This window comes from Pantherophis guttatus, chromosome 15 (genome assembly GCF_059756535.1).
Source record: "Pantherophis guttatus breed Tessera chromosome 15, ASM5975653v1, whole genome shotgun sequence".
In the NCBI taxonomy this organism is placed as follows: Eukaryota; Metazoa; Chordata; class Lepidosauria; order Squamata; family Colubridae; genus Pantherophis; species Pantherophis guttatus.
The window spans coordinates 3,874,291-3,891,588 of record NC_142077.1 but is presented as its reverse complement, the minus strand read 5'-3'; the positions used below and the strand labels follow the sequence as shown (position 1 = coordinate 3,891,588).

Genomic DNA, 17,298 nt, shown 5'->3' with positions numbered 1-17,298 from the left:
ATCTCAGGGGCTGCCCCAAAGAAGAGGGAATCAAGCTATTCTCCAAAGGACCTGAGGGCAGGACAAGAAGCAACGGGTGGAAACTATTCAAGGTAAGAAGCAACTTAGAACGAAGGAGAAATTTCCCGACAGTGAGAACAATTAACCCGTGGAACAACTTGCCACCAGAAGTTGTGAATGCTCCAACACTGGAAGTTTTTAAGAAAAGATTAGACAATCATTTGTATGAAATGTTACAGGGTTTCCTGCCTCGGCAGGGGGTTGGACTAGAAGACCTCCAAGGTCCCTTCCAACTCTGTTATTCTAAACTCTAAATATTACAATGATTTTGAGATTAATAACAGAGAGTCTCCCCAACTGAACAAGAGGGATTAACTCAGAGAAAAACCAAATTCTTGACGTCGAAAAGACAAAACCTTCAGAGCTCAGCTAGTGGAAGAACGACGTTTTTCCTCAAAGAGCCTTGGTAGTACAGTGGTCTAAAGCACCCTGTTATTAAGACCAGCTGCCTGCAATTACTGCAGGTTCGAATCTCGCCAGGCTCAAGGTTGACTCAGCCTTCCATCCTTTCTAAGGTAGGTAAATTGAGGACCCAGTTTGTGGGGGCAATAAGCTGACTTTGTATAAATATACAAAAAAAGGATGAAGGCTATTGCTTAGCACATTGTAAGCCGCCCTGAGTCTCCGGAGAAGGGCGGCATATAAATCAAATAAAAATAATAATAAAAAAAAACCTAAAAAACCCCCCTGATCTTTTCCCTCCTGCTAATCCTCTACATGTTCAATGGATTTGGGCTGGCTTTTCCCCCGCCCCACGGGTTGATGCTATCACACAATGCCGATCTTTGGAAAAAAACCAACAACCACCAAAGATTTATTGGAAAAAATTCTGGAAAACCGTTCTCAGCTCTCAGCAATATCGTACAAGTTTTCAAAGCGTTCAACGACAATCAGAAACGTCAGGCGTTTTTCTCTCTTTTGCAAGAAAAGTTCAGAATCCCACCGCAAAGGGATGCCCTTGTAACGGGGGTTCAGAAGAATGTTGGCCATGTGGTTAAAAAGTCGATTGATCAACCTGCAAATTGGACTGGCCCTATTGCTTTTATTTACACATCACCTGTGTGATGTGTAAATAAAGCCACCTCAACATGTCTTTGGAAGATGCACCTCATCAGAACACGACCAGAAAAATATCTGGAGAAGCAAACAGGCCAATGAAGAAGATGTTCTTCAAAACATTAAGACAGCTGTTCTCCACATTCAAGAACTTCAAGAATTCGAGAACTCTTCCCCCAATTTTTTTTTTAAAAAAAAATGAGCTGGGACCTTCCGGTTCGGTGACCCATCAAACCCAGAAGTCCCGATGCGTGCTCGGATGTCGCCAGTGAGCAACATCTGGATTGCCTCTTTGAGGTTAACGCCCCGATGTTCTTTCCGAATGCTTGCTTGGCACGTCATGCTTTCTTGCACACTTGGCGGCTGCCCCATCCTACGGCAGAGTGACACCTTTCCTAACCGCCGGTTTTTATAAAACGATAGTTTTCTCTCTTTCTTTTTTAAGGGCGGAGTTGCTGTACTCTTGCCAAGAAAGGGGAAGTTGAGGAACAAGAGGAAGGAAAGCCGTCGAAAAGCTTTCCGCAAAATCCTCCACAGAGGTAGCTTAAAAAGAGCCTGCAGTGAACTGACACAAATAAGAAGCGGGCCGAGTGAAGTGCTCCCCCCAATTCAGGATATAAACCTGACTTTTTAACAATCCTGGTTTGTGGTGTTCGGCTTGAAAATTGGTGGCAAGGAAGAGATTGGGGGGGGGGGGAAGACCAAAAGGTTGGAGATCCTAGCAATTCTGAATACTGAAGAGAACTGGCTCAAACACGATTCCGTAAAACGCACAACTTTGGGCTCTAAATAGGATGATTCAGAGAATTTTGAATTTTCAATGAAGGGTGAGTGGAGGACGCTAGGACCCAGCTGCAATCCGAAATTCAGATTTCAGGCCATGATATGGTCAAGCGCTGGGGGGGGGGCTTCCTTGCCTTAACTTCCTCCAAGGCCAAAATATGTATAAATAAAGAAGTGGGAAAGTTTGCTCAGGACTGGCTCAGCGAAAGAACAATGAAGCAGCTTCGAAAAATGATTTTTGAGACAGAATTCGTGGGAGTTGATTACACACAACCTTCAGTTTAAAAACAAAAGCACAAAAAAACAACTGGGTTTATTTTTTTTTTCCCTGAACGCTGGAAGAAATATAGGACTAGCTACAAAAAGAATGTTTCTTTTAAATATGATTATTTTTTTTAAAAAAATGGCCAGCTTTATGAAAAAAAGTAAATTTTTCTTTCCTAAATAAAGCTCATTTTATCTCTCATTTCTTTGAGGTTTGTTTTGTTTCTTTTCAGCCTTCAATAAACCCTTTTATCCGAGTCAAGAAATCTGTACCAACATCAGCGGCCTGGGGCTTCCCCCCCTCCCCTTCCCTTTTAATTATTGCCTATTAGGAAGAAAACCCAACGAGCGACTTTCTATTCCGTACAATCGTGGTTTAAATAACTGGTAAGAGAGCAGGAGGAAGATGAGAAAATCAAAATACTCACTTCTGCTCTTTTTGTCTAGCCTGGGAAGAAATTGCCAACTGTTTCAATTCTTTTGACTCTTATGCTTTTCGTTCTAATTGCGGCAAACTGCGTAGTATTTTTAAAAAGCTAAGCAACGTCTCTTGATTTGATGGTTCTGAAGTTAAAATGCCACCCCCTTCTGCAGTCCGGATATCAAGACTGTGATTCACCTGGCCAGCTAAAATACCTGTGATTTGAAGTGGTGGTGGTGGGGGGGGCAGTGGTGGGTTGCTCCCGGTTCGGCCCGATTCGGCCGAGCCGGTAGCGGTGACGCTATTACGTCACCGAACCGGTTCTCTTTCTTCGGGAGCTGGGCCTTCCCGCCCGCCCCCGCGTTATTCCGACCTTATATTTCTTCTTTTTTCGCCCAGCTGAGAGGTGCGGCCGAAGAGGCGATCGCGCGCGAAGCTCGCGCATAAAGAGAACCGGTAGTAAAGCCGGTTAGAACCCACCCCTGGTGGGGGGCAAAAAAAGGAGAATACAAAGAGTGGTTGAAAATTCAAACAACCACAGCGGAGGCAGCTTTCTGAATGGGCAGTGCGGTGTGTGGGATGGGCGACAGCTCACCAGTGTTTTAACTCAACAAGCGACACATTTTTTTTTAAAAAAAATAAAAAATCCCAGCAAGCAAACCGAAATAAGCTTGTGATTGTAGAATGTAAAACGACGACAAAGCCTAACTTTTCGCTTGGTGTCAAATGAACCGGAGAGGTTTTCCATCCACGGGGAGAGAAAGGACAGGACTGATGCAGAGGTGAGAGGGATTTTAACACAAGACTGAGCACATAGTTTTAAAAAAAAAAGGGGCGGGGGAAATCAGAAACATTTTCACTCAAGGGCGACAGTCATTGATCAAACCTCAGTAAATTTCGGAGGGGGGGGAATAGAAAAGCTCTTTTCCGTCAAATTTAGACTGCCCGAACGAAGTCGATACCGTGACAAAAAGAATTCTAAACAACCTACGTCAGTGATGGCGAACCTTTTGAGAATCAAGTGCCCAAACTGGAACACGCGTGCATGTGCGCGCGCCGGAGCACCGGAAACCCAAAGACCAGCTGGCTGGCGTACGCATGTATGCCTGTTTTTTGGCCGTTTTCCGACCGTTTTTTGGCCTGTTTTCAGGCCCAAAAAAACGGTCTGAAAACGGTCCGGAAAACAGCTGGAAAATGGCCTAGTTTTTGGCCATTTTCAGTCTTTTTTTCCAGTGCCCCAATACCCGCAAAGACCAGCTGGCGTACCGGAAACCCGAAAACCAGCTGGCTGGCGCACACATGCTTGCCTGTTTTTTGGCCATTTTCAGACCGTTTTTGGGCTGTTTTCAGGCCCAAAAAACAGCCAGAAAATGGCCCAGAAAACGGCCAGAAAATGGCCTGGAAAACGGCCTAGTTTTTGGGCACTTTCAGGCTTTTTTCCGGCACCCACAAAGACCAGCTAGCGTGCCAGAAACCAGAAGCTGGTGACAGTGCATGTGCCCACAGAGAGGGCTCTGCTTGCCACCTCTGGCACGTGCCATAGGTTCACCATCACGGACCTACACTCTTATTTCCTCCAGACAGAGTGATCAAGGGAGTAAGCAGCTACCCCATTTAAAAAAAAAAAACATCAATTTAAGAGATCCCTGTTTTCAAAAATAATCAAATGTGAGAGAGTAGCAAACTCGTTTCCTGCAAGGAAAAAAAAAATCAGGCTATCGTACTGCCTTCGTAACCTCTTAACTTTGAACTTCCAGGGATTTAAAAAAAAAAAAAATGTCATCTTTTCTAAATCAAAGAGTTCTGATGATCAGTTCTTTGGAATTGAAGGAATTGAAGGGAAAGGATCTCTTTGTCCTATCCTGGGACACCCTGAACGAAAACAAAGCAGAGTTTGGGTTAACGGGTGGAGGAATTTAAAAAAAAGTATTTTAGTCCGGATGCTTCCCGTTCCTCTGGAAGATCCCCTTTATTAATCTCTGTAAAAGTCATCTCTTTTATCTTTTCTCCTCATATTCATGAGATAGAAACTTAGACAACAACAAGATAAGATAATACAATAAAAGGAAGAAGAAAAAAGACAACACGATATGTTGAAGACAAATGAAAAATGCAAAGGATTTTCTTTTTTTTTTCTTTCGAACTTCCTCTGGATATTCTTGCAGCGGTTTGACCTCGGAGAGATCAGGATCCTCCATCCCATCAGTACCAGCTTTGAGTCCTTAGGGGCTCAAAAAACCACTGAAGGCAGCCTTGTCTCAAACAGCGTCTTCAGCCCTGGGTGGTCCAGAAGGAAACAGCTCAACAACACTGGATTCTCCGATGACAGGTGAATCAGGAAGGTGCAACAGGATAGGAGTTTTTTAGCTATTTCCGTGCCTGGCAGAATTTTACAGGACTGTCCTCGGAGAGCGGTTAAATCAGGATTTCTACTCTCTCTCTCCATCCATTTTTTTTTTTTTTTACCATGTCAATGCTTGGCCATGTCAAGTCTGTAGGGAAAAGTCTCGAAGGAGCAAATTTTGCAGGAATCCTGACCACCGAAGAAGTCGAGTTTTGTTGGAAGAATGTCTGCACAATGTCTGCAATTTTCTTTTTTCCCTGACTTTCCTTTCTTTCCGACTGCGGTGGATTTTCAACCCCGCCTTACTCAAAAAGTATGGATTTGGAACAGGGTAGTCGGAATTATTTCAGATGCAAGGAGCAAAAGGAGAGTCTTCACACAAAACACCCTTCAAAGGGAAGGCGAAACATCACCCGTCCCTTACAAGCTTCAACTGCTGTTTTTTTGTTTTTTTTTACATCCAAAAGAGATTGAAGAAAAACTACTTTGGAAGATGCGAAAAAGCGGGTTTAAAAAACAGGAGCCAGTCCAGCTTGCCTTGGTCCCTTCAAGGACAGACGGATCACACAAGACAGATAGAGAAATTTGTCACTGAAACAACAAAAGGGAAAAGGAGTTCTAAGGGGCCCGCTGGAAAACCAAAACACACCGTTTCTTTCTTTCTTTCTTTTTTTTTTTTTTTTGGTAAACTGAAGAAAGAGGAGAAAAGGAAGAACGGACAGCGGCCGTCGTGAGACGGTGGGCAAATTTGCAGAACGGAAAAGAGGCTGTTTATTGCAAACGACGGCCAGTCCTCACCGCCATCATCGCTACGGATTTGGGAACCAACTGAGCAAATGCCGTTCCTGGGAACACAGCTTCCCTTGCCAGATGTTAAATTGCCAGGAAGACACGCAGCGTGTTTTCACAAAAATGCTGCTTTCTTTCCGTGGCCCAGGTAAGCCAGCGTTGTGCCTGTCCCTCTTGTCTCCAAGGTTCCTTAACAAGGCAGGAAACTAACAGGAGGGCTAGTCATCATCAGAACAGGCGGATATGAGGTACGCTGCTATCTTTTTATATCTATATCTATAACTATAGGTGTGTAACTAGCTAGATAGATACCTAGACACAGAGATAGATATCCATATATATATATATATCCATCTCTCCGTGTGTGTGAATATATCCACATCCATCCATCCATCCTTCCTTCCTTCCTTCCTTCCTTCCTTCCATCCTTCCATCTATCTATCTACATATATCTATCTATACTATGTTTCCTCAAAAATAAGACATCCCCTAATAATAAGCCCAATCGGGCTTTTGAACGCATGTGCTAAAACAAGCCCTCCCCGAAAACAAGCCCTCCCTGAAAATATTTAAACACAAGCGCAGCTGGTCCCTACCATTTCCTCTCATTAGGGTTAGGGAGAGAGCTGGAAATCAGGTAAGACAGCAAGACGAGCCCCGTCTTGCTCTACGCGCCCCAAAATAATAAGACCTCCCCGAAAATAAGGCCAAGCGCTTCTTTCGGGGTTCAAAAAAATATAACACAGGGTCTTATTTTTGGGGAAACACAATATATCTATATATACGTATATATTCATATCTATATATACATATATATATATATACATATCTATATATACATATATATACATATCCATTTATACCATAGGGTATCTATCTATCTATCTATCTATCTATCTATCTATCTATCTATCTATCTATCTATCTTCATCCATCTATCTACATATATCTATATATCTATATCTATATATCCATATATATCCATATCTATTTATATATATATATATATATGGATAAAGGGGAGGTACGTGGGTTTACTCTCAAAGGCTACAGGCTTCAAATACTTATTATATACAAGGACAGTTCCATTTTGTTCTCTCTTCTTCCGATGCGTACCCGACACTCAAAATTCTTCCTCCTCGTCGACCGCGAAGTGGTTTTGCTTCTTTCGAACGTTCCAGTGTAAACACTCCGCCAGGCTTTCAAACCAGTCGCTGACGGGATCTTGGAAGCAGATCGAAGGGAGAGGGTAGCAGGAAGTTGTGATGCTGATGCTAGAAGGAAGCCAAAAAGGACGGCCGGTTAAGACTAAATCCAGCTGACAACGGTCAGCCCAAAACGTTTCGGTCTCCTCAAAATATTTGCACGGCTTCGAATTGAACAGTTGTTTGGGGTTTTTAATCAGAGTGGCTTAAAAGCAGCTCTTCCCTAAGGCCAAAGAACCAATTTCGAATGCCAAGCCTTGTTCCTTTTTTACCCCTGCATTTTTGGCATTTCTTGATTGTTTAGGACAGGGGTCAGCAACCTGTGGCTCTGGAGCCGCATGTGGCTCTTTCATCCCTCTGCTGCAGCTGGTAGTACAGTGGTCTAAAGCACCCTGTTATTAAGACCAGCTGCCTGCAATTACTGCAGGTTTGAATCTCACCAGGCTCAAGGTTGACTCAGCCTTCCATCCTTTCTAAGGTAGGTAAATTGAGGACCCAGTTTGTGGGGGCAATAAGCTGACTTTGTATAAATATACAAAAGTATGAAGGCTATTGCTTAGCGCATTGTAAGCCGCCCTGAGTCTCCGGAGAAGGGCGGCATATAAATCAAATTAAAAAAAAAAAAAAATGCGTCACAACCGCCAATATGCGATACCTGCCAGCATGTGATTTATTGAGCTTTTCAACCCCCGGTAGGCCAACCATGGATAAACCCAAGAAAAGAAAAGTTTCAGAAGAAAACTGAACGTTTAATTCAACTACATATGCTAATTTTGTGCCGCTCAAAAAATAGTCAGGCACGGGAAGGGTTTTGTGGCTCCCGGTGTTTTCTTTTCTGTGGGAAACGGGTCCAAATGGCTCTTTGAGTGTTTAAGGTTGCAGACCCCTGGTTTAGGAAAAAAGCCCTTTCTTTGGCCAATTTTGGGTTCATCCAGAAGGACACCCTCACCTGTCCCCGTGGCAGATTTCCTGCCTCTTCCGCCCGTCAAACGAAACCCACGCGGTATTCCTGGCATCTGGAGACAGCATGATCTAGGATTGAGAGAGAGGGGGGAAAAGACATATGATTCCCAAGTTTGGATTCTGTGATGAAAAAGTATTTTTGAGAGAAAGAAGAGGTCCTGGATAAGATAGTGATATGTTACCCATGGTGCTAAATTCCCCAGCCAGCTTTAAAATGCGTGGACTTCAATTCCCAGAATTCCTCAGCCAACTTTAAGAGGCATGGACTTCAATTCCCAGAATTCCCCAGCCAGTTTTAAGATGTGGCTGAGGAATTCTGAAATCTGAAGTCCGCACACACCTTAAAATCGACAAGCTAGAGAAATGCTGGTTTAATCTCAAGATGCTAACTTCCAACCTCTGACTGATGCATATTTCAGCATCCTTCTTTTAACCCAAAGCAGCGTCTATACAGCTAGTCCTCGACGTAAGACCACAATGGGAGCCCAAAATTTCTGTTCCTAAGCAAGACAGCTGTTAAGTGAGTTTTACCCTGTTTAACGACCTTGGCTGGCAGAGTTCTTAAATGAATCGCTACCCTCACACGGCCGTTAAGCGAATCTGGCTTCCCCATTGCCTTTGCTGGTCGGAAGGTCGCAAAAGTCATAAATATGAAGCAGTTGCCAAGCGTCTGATTTCTGATCACGTGACCATGGGGATTGCAAGTGTGAAAAACGGCCATAAGTCGCTTTTCTTCAGTCCAACTGTAACTTCAGTCACTAAACGAATGGTTATAAGTCGAGAACTACCTGCATCCAGAGGTCTCTCGATCGTACCCTGTTTCCCTGAAAATAAGATCCAACTGGAAAATAAGTCCTACCCTGATTTTTCAGGATGCTCGTAATATGAGCCCTATCCCTAAAATAAGCCCCAGTTAAGATTGTCAGCCAGATGGGTGAATTTAGTACTGTATTTCCCTGAAAATCAAGAGCCTTGGTAGTACAGTGGTCAAAGGCACCCTGTTATTAAGCTGGTTATTAAGACCAGCTGCCTGCAATTACTGCAGGTTCGAATCTCGCCAAGGCTCAAGGTTGACTCAGCCTTCCATCCTTTCTAAGGTAGGTAAATTGAGGACCCAGTTTGTGGGGGCAATAAGCTGACTTTGTATAAAATATACAAAAGGATGAAGGCTATTGCTTAACGCACTGTAAGCCGCCCTGAGTCTCCGGAGAAGGGCGGCATATTAATCAAATTAATAAATAAATAAATAAATAAGACCCAACCGGAAAATAAGTCCTAGCCTGATTTTTCATGATGCTCCTAATATGAGCCTTACCCCTAAAATAAGCCCCAGTTAAGATTGTCAGCCAGATGGATGCATTTAGTACCATATTTCCCCCAAAATAAGATAACCAGAAAATAAGCCCTAATGCGTTTCTTGGAGCAAAAGTTAATATAAGACCTGGTCTTATTTTGAGGACAACACAGTACCAATTTAAAAACAAAAAAGGGATGTGAAATTTCTGAAGTTTGCCAGCTGGGTTCTTTTGGGTGGGGCCAGAGTCAAGCATGATTCATCCCTTCAAAACACAGCCTTCCCCAAGACAAAACATGCTGACAATAACTCAAGAGATTCCAACCCTTCAAATAAAGCCGGTAATTGCTTTCCCTGATTTGGCTCTTCTCTTTTCGCTTTGTGGGACTGAAATACGGTTTGGAACACGGCGTACGTCGGCTATAAATCTCCCTGTTTTGCCGAGAGAGGGTGGCGGGGGAAGAAAATCCGGAATGGAGACTAATCGCAATAGCACTTAGACACTGATTTACAGCCCTTTCTAAGCGGTTTATAGAGTCAGCACACCTGGACAATTTGGATCCTCATTTGACCCACCTCGGAAGGACGGAAGGCTGAGTCAGCCTTGAGCCTGGTGAGATTCGAACCGCCAAATATGCAGGCAGCCGGCAGGCAGCAGAAGCAGCTTGCAGTACCGCACTCTAACCACTGCGCCACCGAGGCTCATGTTGCTAATGCTTCATTTGCTTACATAAAAGATAAACTTGTTCGCTGGGGCTGGGATTTAATTTAATTTAATTTCCAATTTATATACCGCCCTTCTCCCTGAGGACTCAGGGCGGTGTACAGCCAAGATAAAAAACATAGAATACAAATATTAAAACATTTAAAAATATATATAAATTTTGGCCCGAAAGTTAAGAATCACAAACTAATTAAAAGAATTTAAAAATTTCTTCTAAGCCAACCCGGCTTGCTGAAAAAGATAGGTTTTCAGGGAACGACGGAAGGCATTGAGGTCATGGATATTTCAAAAATATCTCCTTCGTTGCGCCGGCTACAGCCCCAAAGGCTGTGTTGGCTATTTCAGAGTTAGTGACTTGTGCGCTTAGTTTTGCGGGTTTAATGTGAGGAACGCGGCCCGTTCGGTTCATTCGTGGGGGACAGAGAAGGCAGAGCCAGAAAATTTACAAACTGTAATTAAGCCCATATTTCAGCTGTAAGCCATCAAGATCATTAAGCAGAGGGCCACGTTTCATTTAACGACTTTTTCTTTTTTTTGCAGGCAGCTGTTAAACGAACCCTTGCAGCTCAGCCTGCTCATTTCCTACAGGACGGGCTCAAAGACGACCCCCGTGCTCCCCCGTGGCTGAGCACAGAAGTTGGGTCTCCCTGCTCAAACCTGCCCTGCCCCACAAGGCTTCTCTGTTATGGCAACCAACCTTCAGGTCCACTCCAGCTGGGACGACGATGGGCCGGAAGGAGAGGGAATGAGGGCAGATGGGAGTAATCATGATGGCAGGGACATTCGGATGGATCATGGACGCGCCCGCAGCGGCCGCATACGCCGTGCTGCCAGTCGGCGTCGAAACAATGACACCTAGTGGGAAGAAATGAGCACCGTTTACCGTAAGGACAACGGGAAAGGACAACTACTGTGTTGTGGCCTGTCGGTCGCCGGCCCCTCTAGTAGCCAAATCAGAGGAGGGGGAGGAGGCGTGGGAGTCAGGGTCCGCATCAAGGGAAGAGGGGATGGAGCTGGTAGAGAGAGAGAGAGAGAGAGAGAGACAGAGGCGGAGCCTGGGCCGTCCGTCAGCCCTCAGATGGAGAGTCAACAGTCCCCAGATCTGGAGGTGGCTGATGAGGAAGAGGAGGAACAGCTGGGTCCAGTGCCTGATGCGCAGAAAGCAGAGGAGAGGAGAGCACTGGAAATCTATGGGCCGGTCCTCGGGACGGAAGTACCACTGCTGCTAGCGAAGCCCCCACCCTAGCTCTGGGGATAAAAGGCAGGGGGCGGAGATGAATAAGTATGGCAGACAACTATTCATCACCCTGCCGGACAGACTTGTTAGCCTGCGGTGAGAGAGAAACTTTTGGCCGGGGCTGCCGGCGCTCCTAATAAAGGAACTTTTGAGTTAACTTCAGAGGGTTTGTCGTGTTTGGGGAGCTTGGTGAGGACATAGTGACCCCCAGTTCTGTGGGCTTACCATCGCCTTGCACAGTGGTGATAAGGTGACCATCAAGGAAGACATCCACGTTGGAAAGATATGAGGAAGGGCCTCGGTCCACCACCACTTCATTCAAGACCTGAACAACAGAAAAAGGACGTTACGAATGAAACGCATCAACTTGGCCTAAGGCGGTCTTTTCAACTTTGGCTCCTTTAAGACGGGCGGACTTCGATTCCCAGAATTCCCCAGCCACCGTCTTAAAGGGACCAAGGTTGAAAAACATCGGTATAAGGACTCCCAGGTGTGTGTGTGTGTGTGTGTGTGTGTGTGTCTAGATTAGAACCAATTCAACAGGGGAACATTTCATTTGAGGAATCTCGATCTTCATCGACTTCGTGCTGAGTAATATTGAGAAAGAAAAGGAAGGGTGACTTGGCCGAGTATACAGAAATTGAAAATAATAAAATAAGATAGATAAGACTTTTTTTTTTTTAAAATGAGGCCGTAATCCCTTGCGGGGTGGAGTCGGGGCAACTGAATGGAGCTGAGTGTTTACTGGCCGGATGCCTTTCCTGTCGCCAATGCGGAGTTTTGTTCAGCAGATATATTCTCATTGTGCCCCAGAGAGAGAAATATCTGCCTCTATCTAGGATTGAACTCACAGCCTCCTGATTGTGAGGCGAGAGCTCCACCTCTAGGCCACCGCACCACAGAGCAGAGAAGGGAAGGGAAGGGAAGGGAAGGGAAGGGAAGGGAAGGGAAGGGAAGGGAAGGGAAGGGAAGGGAAGGGAAGGGAAGGGAAGGGAAGGGAAGGGAAGGGAAGGGAAGGGAAGGGAAAAGAGAAGAAGAGGAGAAGAGAGCAGAGGAGAGGAGAGGAAGGAGAGGGGAGGGGAGGGGAGAAGAATAAATGAAATTAAAATAAAAATAACATTCCAAGGATACCCACCAGATATTGAATTGCTTGTTTAAACATTTCTTTTTCCAGACCTGAAGACACCACACCGTTTTCCTCGATCCCATTCTGAATCATGGTCTTCTTTTCCCAGTGCTCCTTAATCACCTTCACCTTCAGCCTGCTTCGGAGAACGAGGGCCGCGTTGCCTGCCGGGAGGAATTAAAGACAAGAAGGGATTAAAATGGCAACGCTAATTAGTAAAAGAACGACCTACGCTGAATAACCGCCAACTCGATCCACTTTAATGGAAGAATACAGCCAGAGAACCTGCTTCCAATCTGAGCCGATTGGGAAGAACGGGTTTAATTCAGACCGTCCCTCGGCTTTATTGGCGTTACTGGATGGCAAAAACATCCAGTAATCTTCAAATAGATTGAATCAATTTGGACTTTTCTGCTACAGGGTAGATGCTGTATCACTATGCCCGGCGTGTAATCTTAAAAGGGGAACTATCTGGGATTTTGAAAGCATGTCATGGGCACCCTCACAAAATGGCTGCCATGGAGGGAGTTTCTTTCTTTCTTTCTTTCTTTCTTTCTTTCTTTCTTTCTTTCTTTCCTTCCTTCCTTCTTTCCTTCCTTCTTCCTTTCTTTCTCTCTCTTTCACTGTCTCTTTATCTCTCTCTCACACTGTCTGTCTCTTTATCTGTCTCTCTCTCTTTATGTCTTTCTTTCACTGTCTCTGTCTCTCTCTTTTTCACACTGTCTCTGTCCCTTTATCTGTCTCTGTCTCTGTCTCTCTTTCACTGTCTCTGTCTCTTTCTCTCTCTGTCTCTTTATCTGTCTCTCTTTCTTTCTTTCTTTCTCTCTCTCTCTCTTTTTCTTTTTGCACTGTTCACATCGATCACAAAATGGAGAGCAGAGCAACAAAGTGGGATTCAGGCTGAGGATGCCCCATTGGTGATGTAGCTTGACAGCACATCAGAAAGCATTTTGGGGACCCTGAATTAATCGGTGCAGAGGCAGACAGAATCCACCTGTCCGACACCTCCTCCCCCCCCCAGAAAAAGACCCCGCCTCTTAGGAGCAACCGGTAGAAATGGAAGGACCCTTAAGAACTCACCTTCTATGACCTGGGTGACTTGAGACTGGAAGTTCTCAAAATTGAAGGGGGTAAGGAAGCCCAGGGATCCCAAATGGAAAGCCATGACTGGGGGTACACTCCTCTGTTGGCAAAGACAAAAGAAATTGGGTGTGTATATGTATTAGAAGTCACAGGGAAAGAGTTGGAGAAAACAGCATCCTCTGAGCATTTTTGTCCCTGTTCTTACATCTGGGACAAACGCCCTCGGATTATTTTGCATTAATGGGGAATTAGTGCAAAATCCAGAGCAAATACACCAAGCTAACTGTGCTAAGTTTGCAAAGCCGACTGCAGAAAACACCAGCCTTTAAGATATATTTCTGTGTTTCCTTGTGTGGCTTTGGGGGTTATTTCTGTACCGTTCCCTTTAAAAAAAAAAAAAAAAAAGAAAAAAAAAACATTTTTAAGAATTTGTAAACCACCCAGAGTCACTGGGAGACAGACCATGTTGGAATAAAAAAAATAAAATAATGGCTATTCACTCTTCTGTTGCATATTTAAGACAGCTGTACTGTCCTTGTGTTTTACACGTCTGTCTGTGTTTAATCTAATCTGGATTCTTTTTTTTTTTTTCTCAATGTCTGGTAGAATAAATTTCGACTCCTACCCTCAAAACAACGCTATAGAGCACTGCACACCAAAACAACTAGACACAACAACAGTTTTTCCCCGAATGCCATCACTCTGCTTTTTTTTTTTTTTTTTATTTGATTTATATGCCGCCCTTCTCCGGAGACTCAGGGCGGCTTACAGTGCGTTAAGCAATAGCCTTCATACTTTTTGTATATTTATACAAAGTCAGCTTATTGCCCCCACAAACTGGGTCCTCAATTTACCCATCTTAGAAAGGATGGAAGGCTGAGTCAACCTTGAGCGTGGCGAGATTCGATCTTACTTTAATTGCAGACAGCTGGTGTTAAATTACAGTGCTTCTGTCTGTGTAGCTATCCAGGCTCCTTAACAAGGCTGCTTAACAACTAATTCCCACAACACTGTCAAACTATTCACTAAGGCTGCATTACTATTACTATTAGTCTTCTCATCGTTCCTCTCACCCCTCTCCTCCAACTTATGACTGCATGACTGTAACATTGTTGCTTGTATTCTTATGATTTATATTGATATTGATTGGTTCCTGATTGCTTATTTGTACCCTATGACTATCATTAAGTGTTGTACCTTATGATTCTTGACGAATGTATCTTGTCTTTTTATGTACACTGACAGCATGTGCACCAAAGACAAATTCCTTGTGTGTCCAAACACACTTGCCCATAAAGAATTCTATTCTATTCTATTCTATTCTATTCTATTCTATTCTATTCTATTCTAATTCTAATTCTAATTCTAATTCTATTCTATTCTATTCTATTCTATTCTATTCTATTCTATTCTATTCTATTCTATTCTATTCTATTCTGGTTCTTTTTTCTTTTAATAATAAATGGGTATTTGAGCTCATAAGGTATTTAACCATTGTGGAAAGGGATAGAAAGTGAACCCATAATAACCCTGGGGTGGGGGTGGGGGCAGAGAATGCCAAAAAGGACACCTGAACACACAACTGCAGATAACGGAAGTTGTCCAAGCTATGTAAAGAAATAGGCTGGAGAGGAGAGAGATGAGCTTACCGGAAAAAGCGATGAAGCGTACAGTAACGTCCCATCTCCGCCCAGGCAGATGATAAAGTCTATCTGATCGGAGATATCGTCATAATCTACGAAAAAGAGGAAAAAATAACGTTTCAAGATCTTTGATTCTCAATCTTACCAATTAAACAAGCAAAGATACAGCCGGATGACAGAATAAAATACCCTTTTCATCTGGTCCTGTTTTAACCGCGGCTATTTAATAACATTCACGGAAGGGCTGTTTGGCAATTTTTGACATCAAAAAATTTTTTTTTCCAAGCCCGGCGTCTTATGGACTCTTCTTTAATAAGATTTGTTGAGAAAAATGGGATAAGGTGACAAGAATCCTACCTACTTCCCAGGGATGAAATCCAGGAGGTTCTGACAGGTTCTAGAGAACCGGTAGCGGAAATTTTGAGCAGTTTGGAGAACCGGCAAATACCACCTCTGGCTGGCCCCCGAGTGGGGTGGGAATGGGGATTTTGCAGTACCCTTTCCCTGCCACACTCACCAAGCCACGCCCACAGAAGCATTAGTAAAAAAATGTGGATTTCACCACTGCTATTTCTCCCTTAGAATTAATATATCTCCATATGCAGGCAGTCCTTGAGTTATGACCATAACAGAGCTCCGCATTTAAAGTCGTACGTTGTGATAGGCGTAAAGCAGGTCACCACATGACTGGGCCTGATTTTATGACATTTTCTGCCGTTAAGTCATTAAGTGAACCCTTTGTTCACTATTTTGCTGGAAACTGGAAATAAATGCAAATTATCTGCAATCATCATCGTTTAACGACCCCCATAATCCCGGGGTAGAGTCTTGGGCAACTGAATGGAGCTAGCAGTATGTTTTAATTGGCCCGGATGCCTTTCCTGTCTCCAATGCGGAGTTTTGTTCAGCAGATATATTTCTCATTGTGCCGAGAGAGAGAAATATCTGCCTCTACCTAGGATCGAACTCACAGCCCTCCTGATTGTGAGGCCAGAGCTCCACCTCTAGGCCACCACACCACTCCGCCAATTTCCTGCAATACCATCACGAATTGTGGTCACATGACTGCACGGCATTGCAACCAGCCCACCATTATAGAGATGGGCTGGTTGTCCAGTGCCTCAAGTGTGGCCAACATAGGATCTTTGAACCAAGTTGTAAGTAGCCTTTTGCGGGCCCGTCGTAAGCAACCGGCCGTAAGCTGAGGACCACCCTTACTATCTTTCTGATTTTTCGTTTCCGTAGACTTCCTACTGTGTTTCCCCGAAAATAAGACTGGATCTTATATTAATTTTTGCTCCAAAAGACTCATTAGGGCTTATTTTATGGCTAGGTCTTATTTTGGGGGAAATACGGTACTAAATGCATCCATCTGGCTAACAATCTTAACTGGGGCTTATTTTGGGGTAGGGCTTATATTACGAGCATCCTGAAAAATGATACTAGGGCTTATTTTCTGGTTGGGTCTTATTTTTGAGGAAAACACGGTACTAAAGCATCCATCTGACAATCTTAACTAGGGCTTATTTTTGGGGTAGGGTTTATATTACGAGCATCCTGAAAAAATCATGCTAGGGCTTATTTTCCGGTTGGATCTTATTTTCGGGAAAACAGGATACTAGGTGGGAAGAGGTGCACCAGTCCTTTTGATCTACCTGGAAGCTCCTAAATACCTTCACTGAAAGTGCAAAACCGCTTCTTCACCGACGCAAAACTCTCATCGTTCATGATGGCTGGATCTTCTAGGATTTTCTTCTCCACGTAAACCAGCATGTTGTTCACCTGGAACAAGTCAACATAAACAAGTCAACAACAACAACAACAAAAAAAACTCTTCAGTGATCTTCAACGGTTCCACTGAACCAGGTCAATCAAAGAATTGCTGGCTATGTTCACCATAGCTTGCCGAGCATAGTTTCAACGCTGGTTAATTAAGTACCGTGTTTCCCTGAAAATAAGACAATGTCTTATATATTTTTGAACCCCGAAATAAGCGCTTGGCCTTATTTTCGGGGAGGTCTTATTATTTTGGGGCGCATGGAGCAAGACGGGGCTCCTCTTGCCGTCTTACCTGATTTCCAGCTCTGTGTTTAAATATTTTCAGGGAGGGCTTATTTTCGGGGGGGAGGCTTATTTTAATGCATGCGCTCAAAAGCTCGATTGGGCTTATTATCAGGGGAGGTCTTATTTTCGGGGAAACAGGGTATGTTAAATCAAGCCAGGGAAAGAGCTGAAGAACTTCTTGGAGGAGAAGAGAAACATCTTCAAAGAAAAAACCAGAAAGTCCAGTCACCTCTTGAAAAAAA

The 17,298-nt window shown here is 44.0% G+C and overlaps 1 protein-coding gene across 3 annotated transcripts in view; it reads right to left on the bottom strand.

Moving 5' to 3' along the window:
* Positions 1-4,513: 4,513 nt before the first annotated feature.
* The window catches only part of NADK (NAD kinase), a 41,554-nt gene continuing 28,769 nt past the window's right edge, over positions 4,514-17,298 (bottom strand). For all 3 annotated transcript variants that reach the window (XM_034434847.3, XM_087879304.1, XM_034434848.3), the window contains 9 exons: positions 16,666-16,774; positions 14,999-15,084; positions 13,347-13,449; positions 12,276-12,430; positions 11,366-11,465; positions 10,601-10,758; positions 7,872-7,954; positions 6,834-6,991; positions 4,514-5,519 (listed from right to left, as the gene is read on the bottom strand). In XM_034434847.3, the coding sequence (XP_034290738.1) occupies positions 6,841-6,991; positions 7,872-7,954; positions 10,601-10,758; positions 11,366-11,465; positions 12,276-12,430; positions 13,347-13,449; positions 14,999-15,084; positions 16,666-16,774 (945 nt within the window). In that variant the 3' untranslated portion in view covers positions 4,514-5,519; positions 6,834-6,840. The remainder of the gene's footprint in view (positions 5,520-6,833; positions 6,992-7,871; positions 7,955-10,600; positions 10,759-11,365; positions 11,466-12,275; positions 12,431-13,346; positions 13,450-14,998; positions 15,085-16,665; positions 16,775-17,298) is intronic.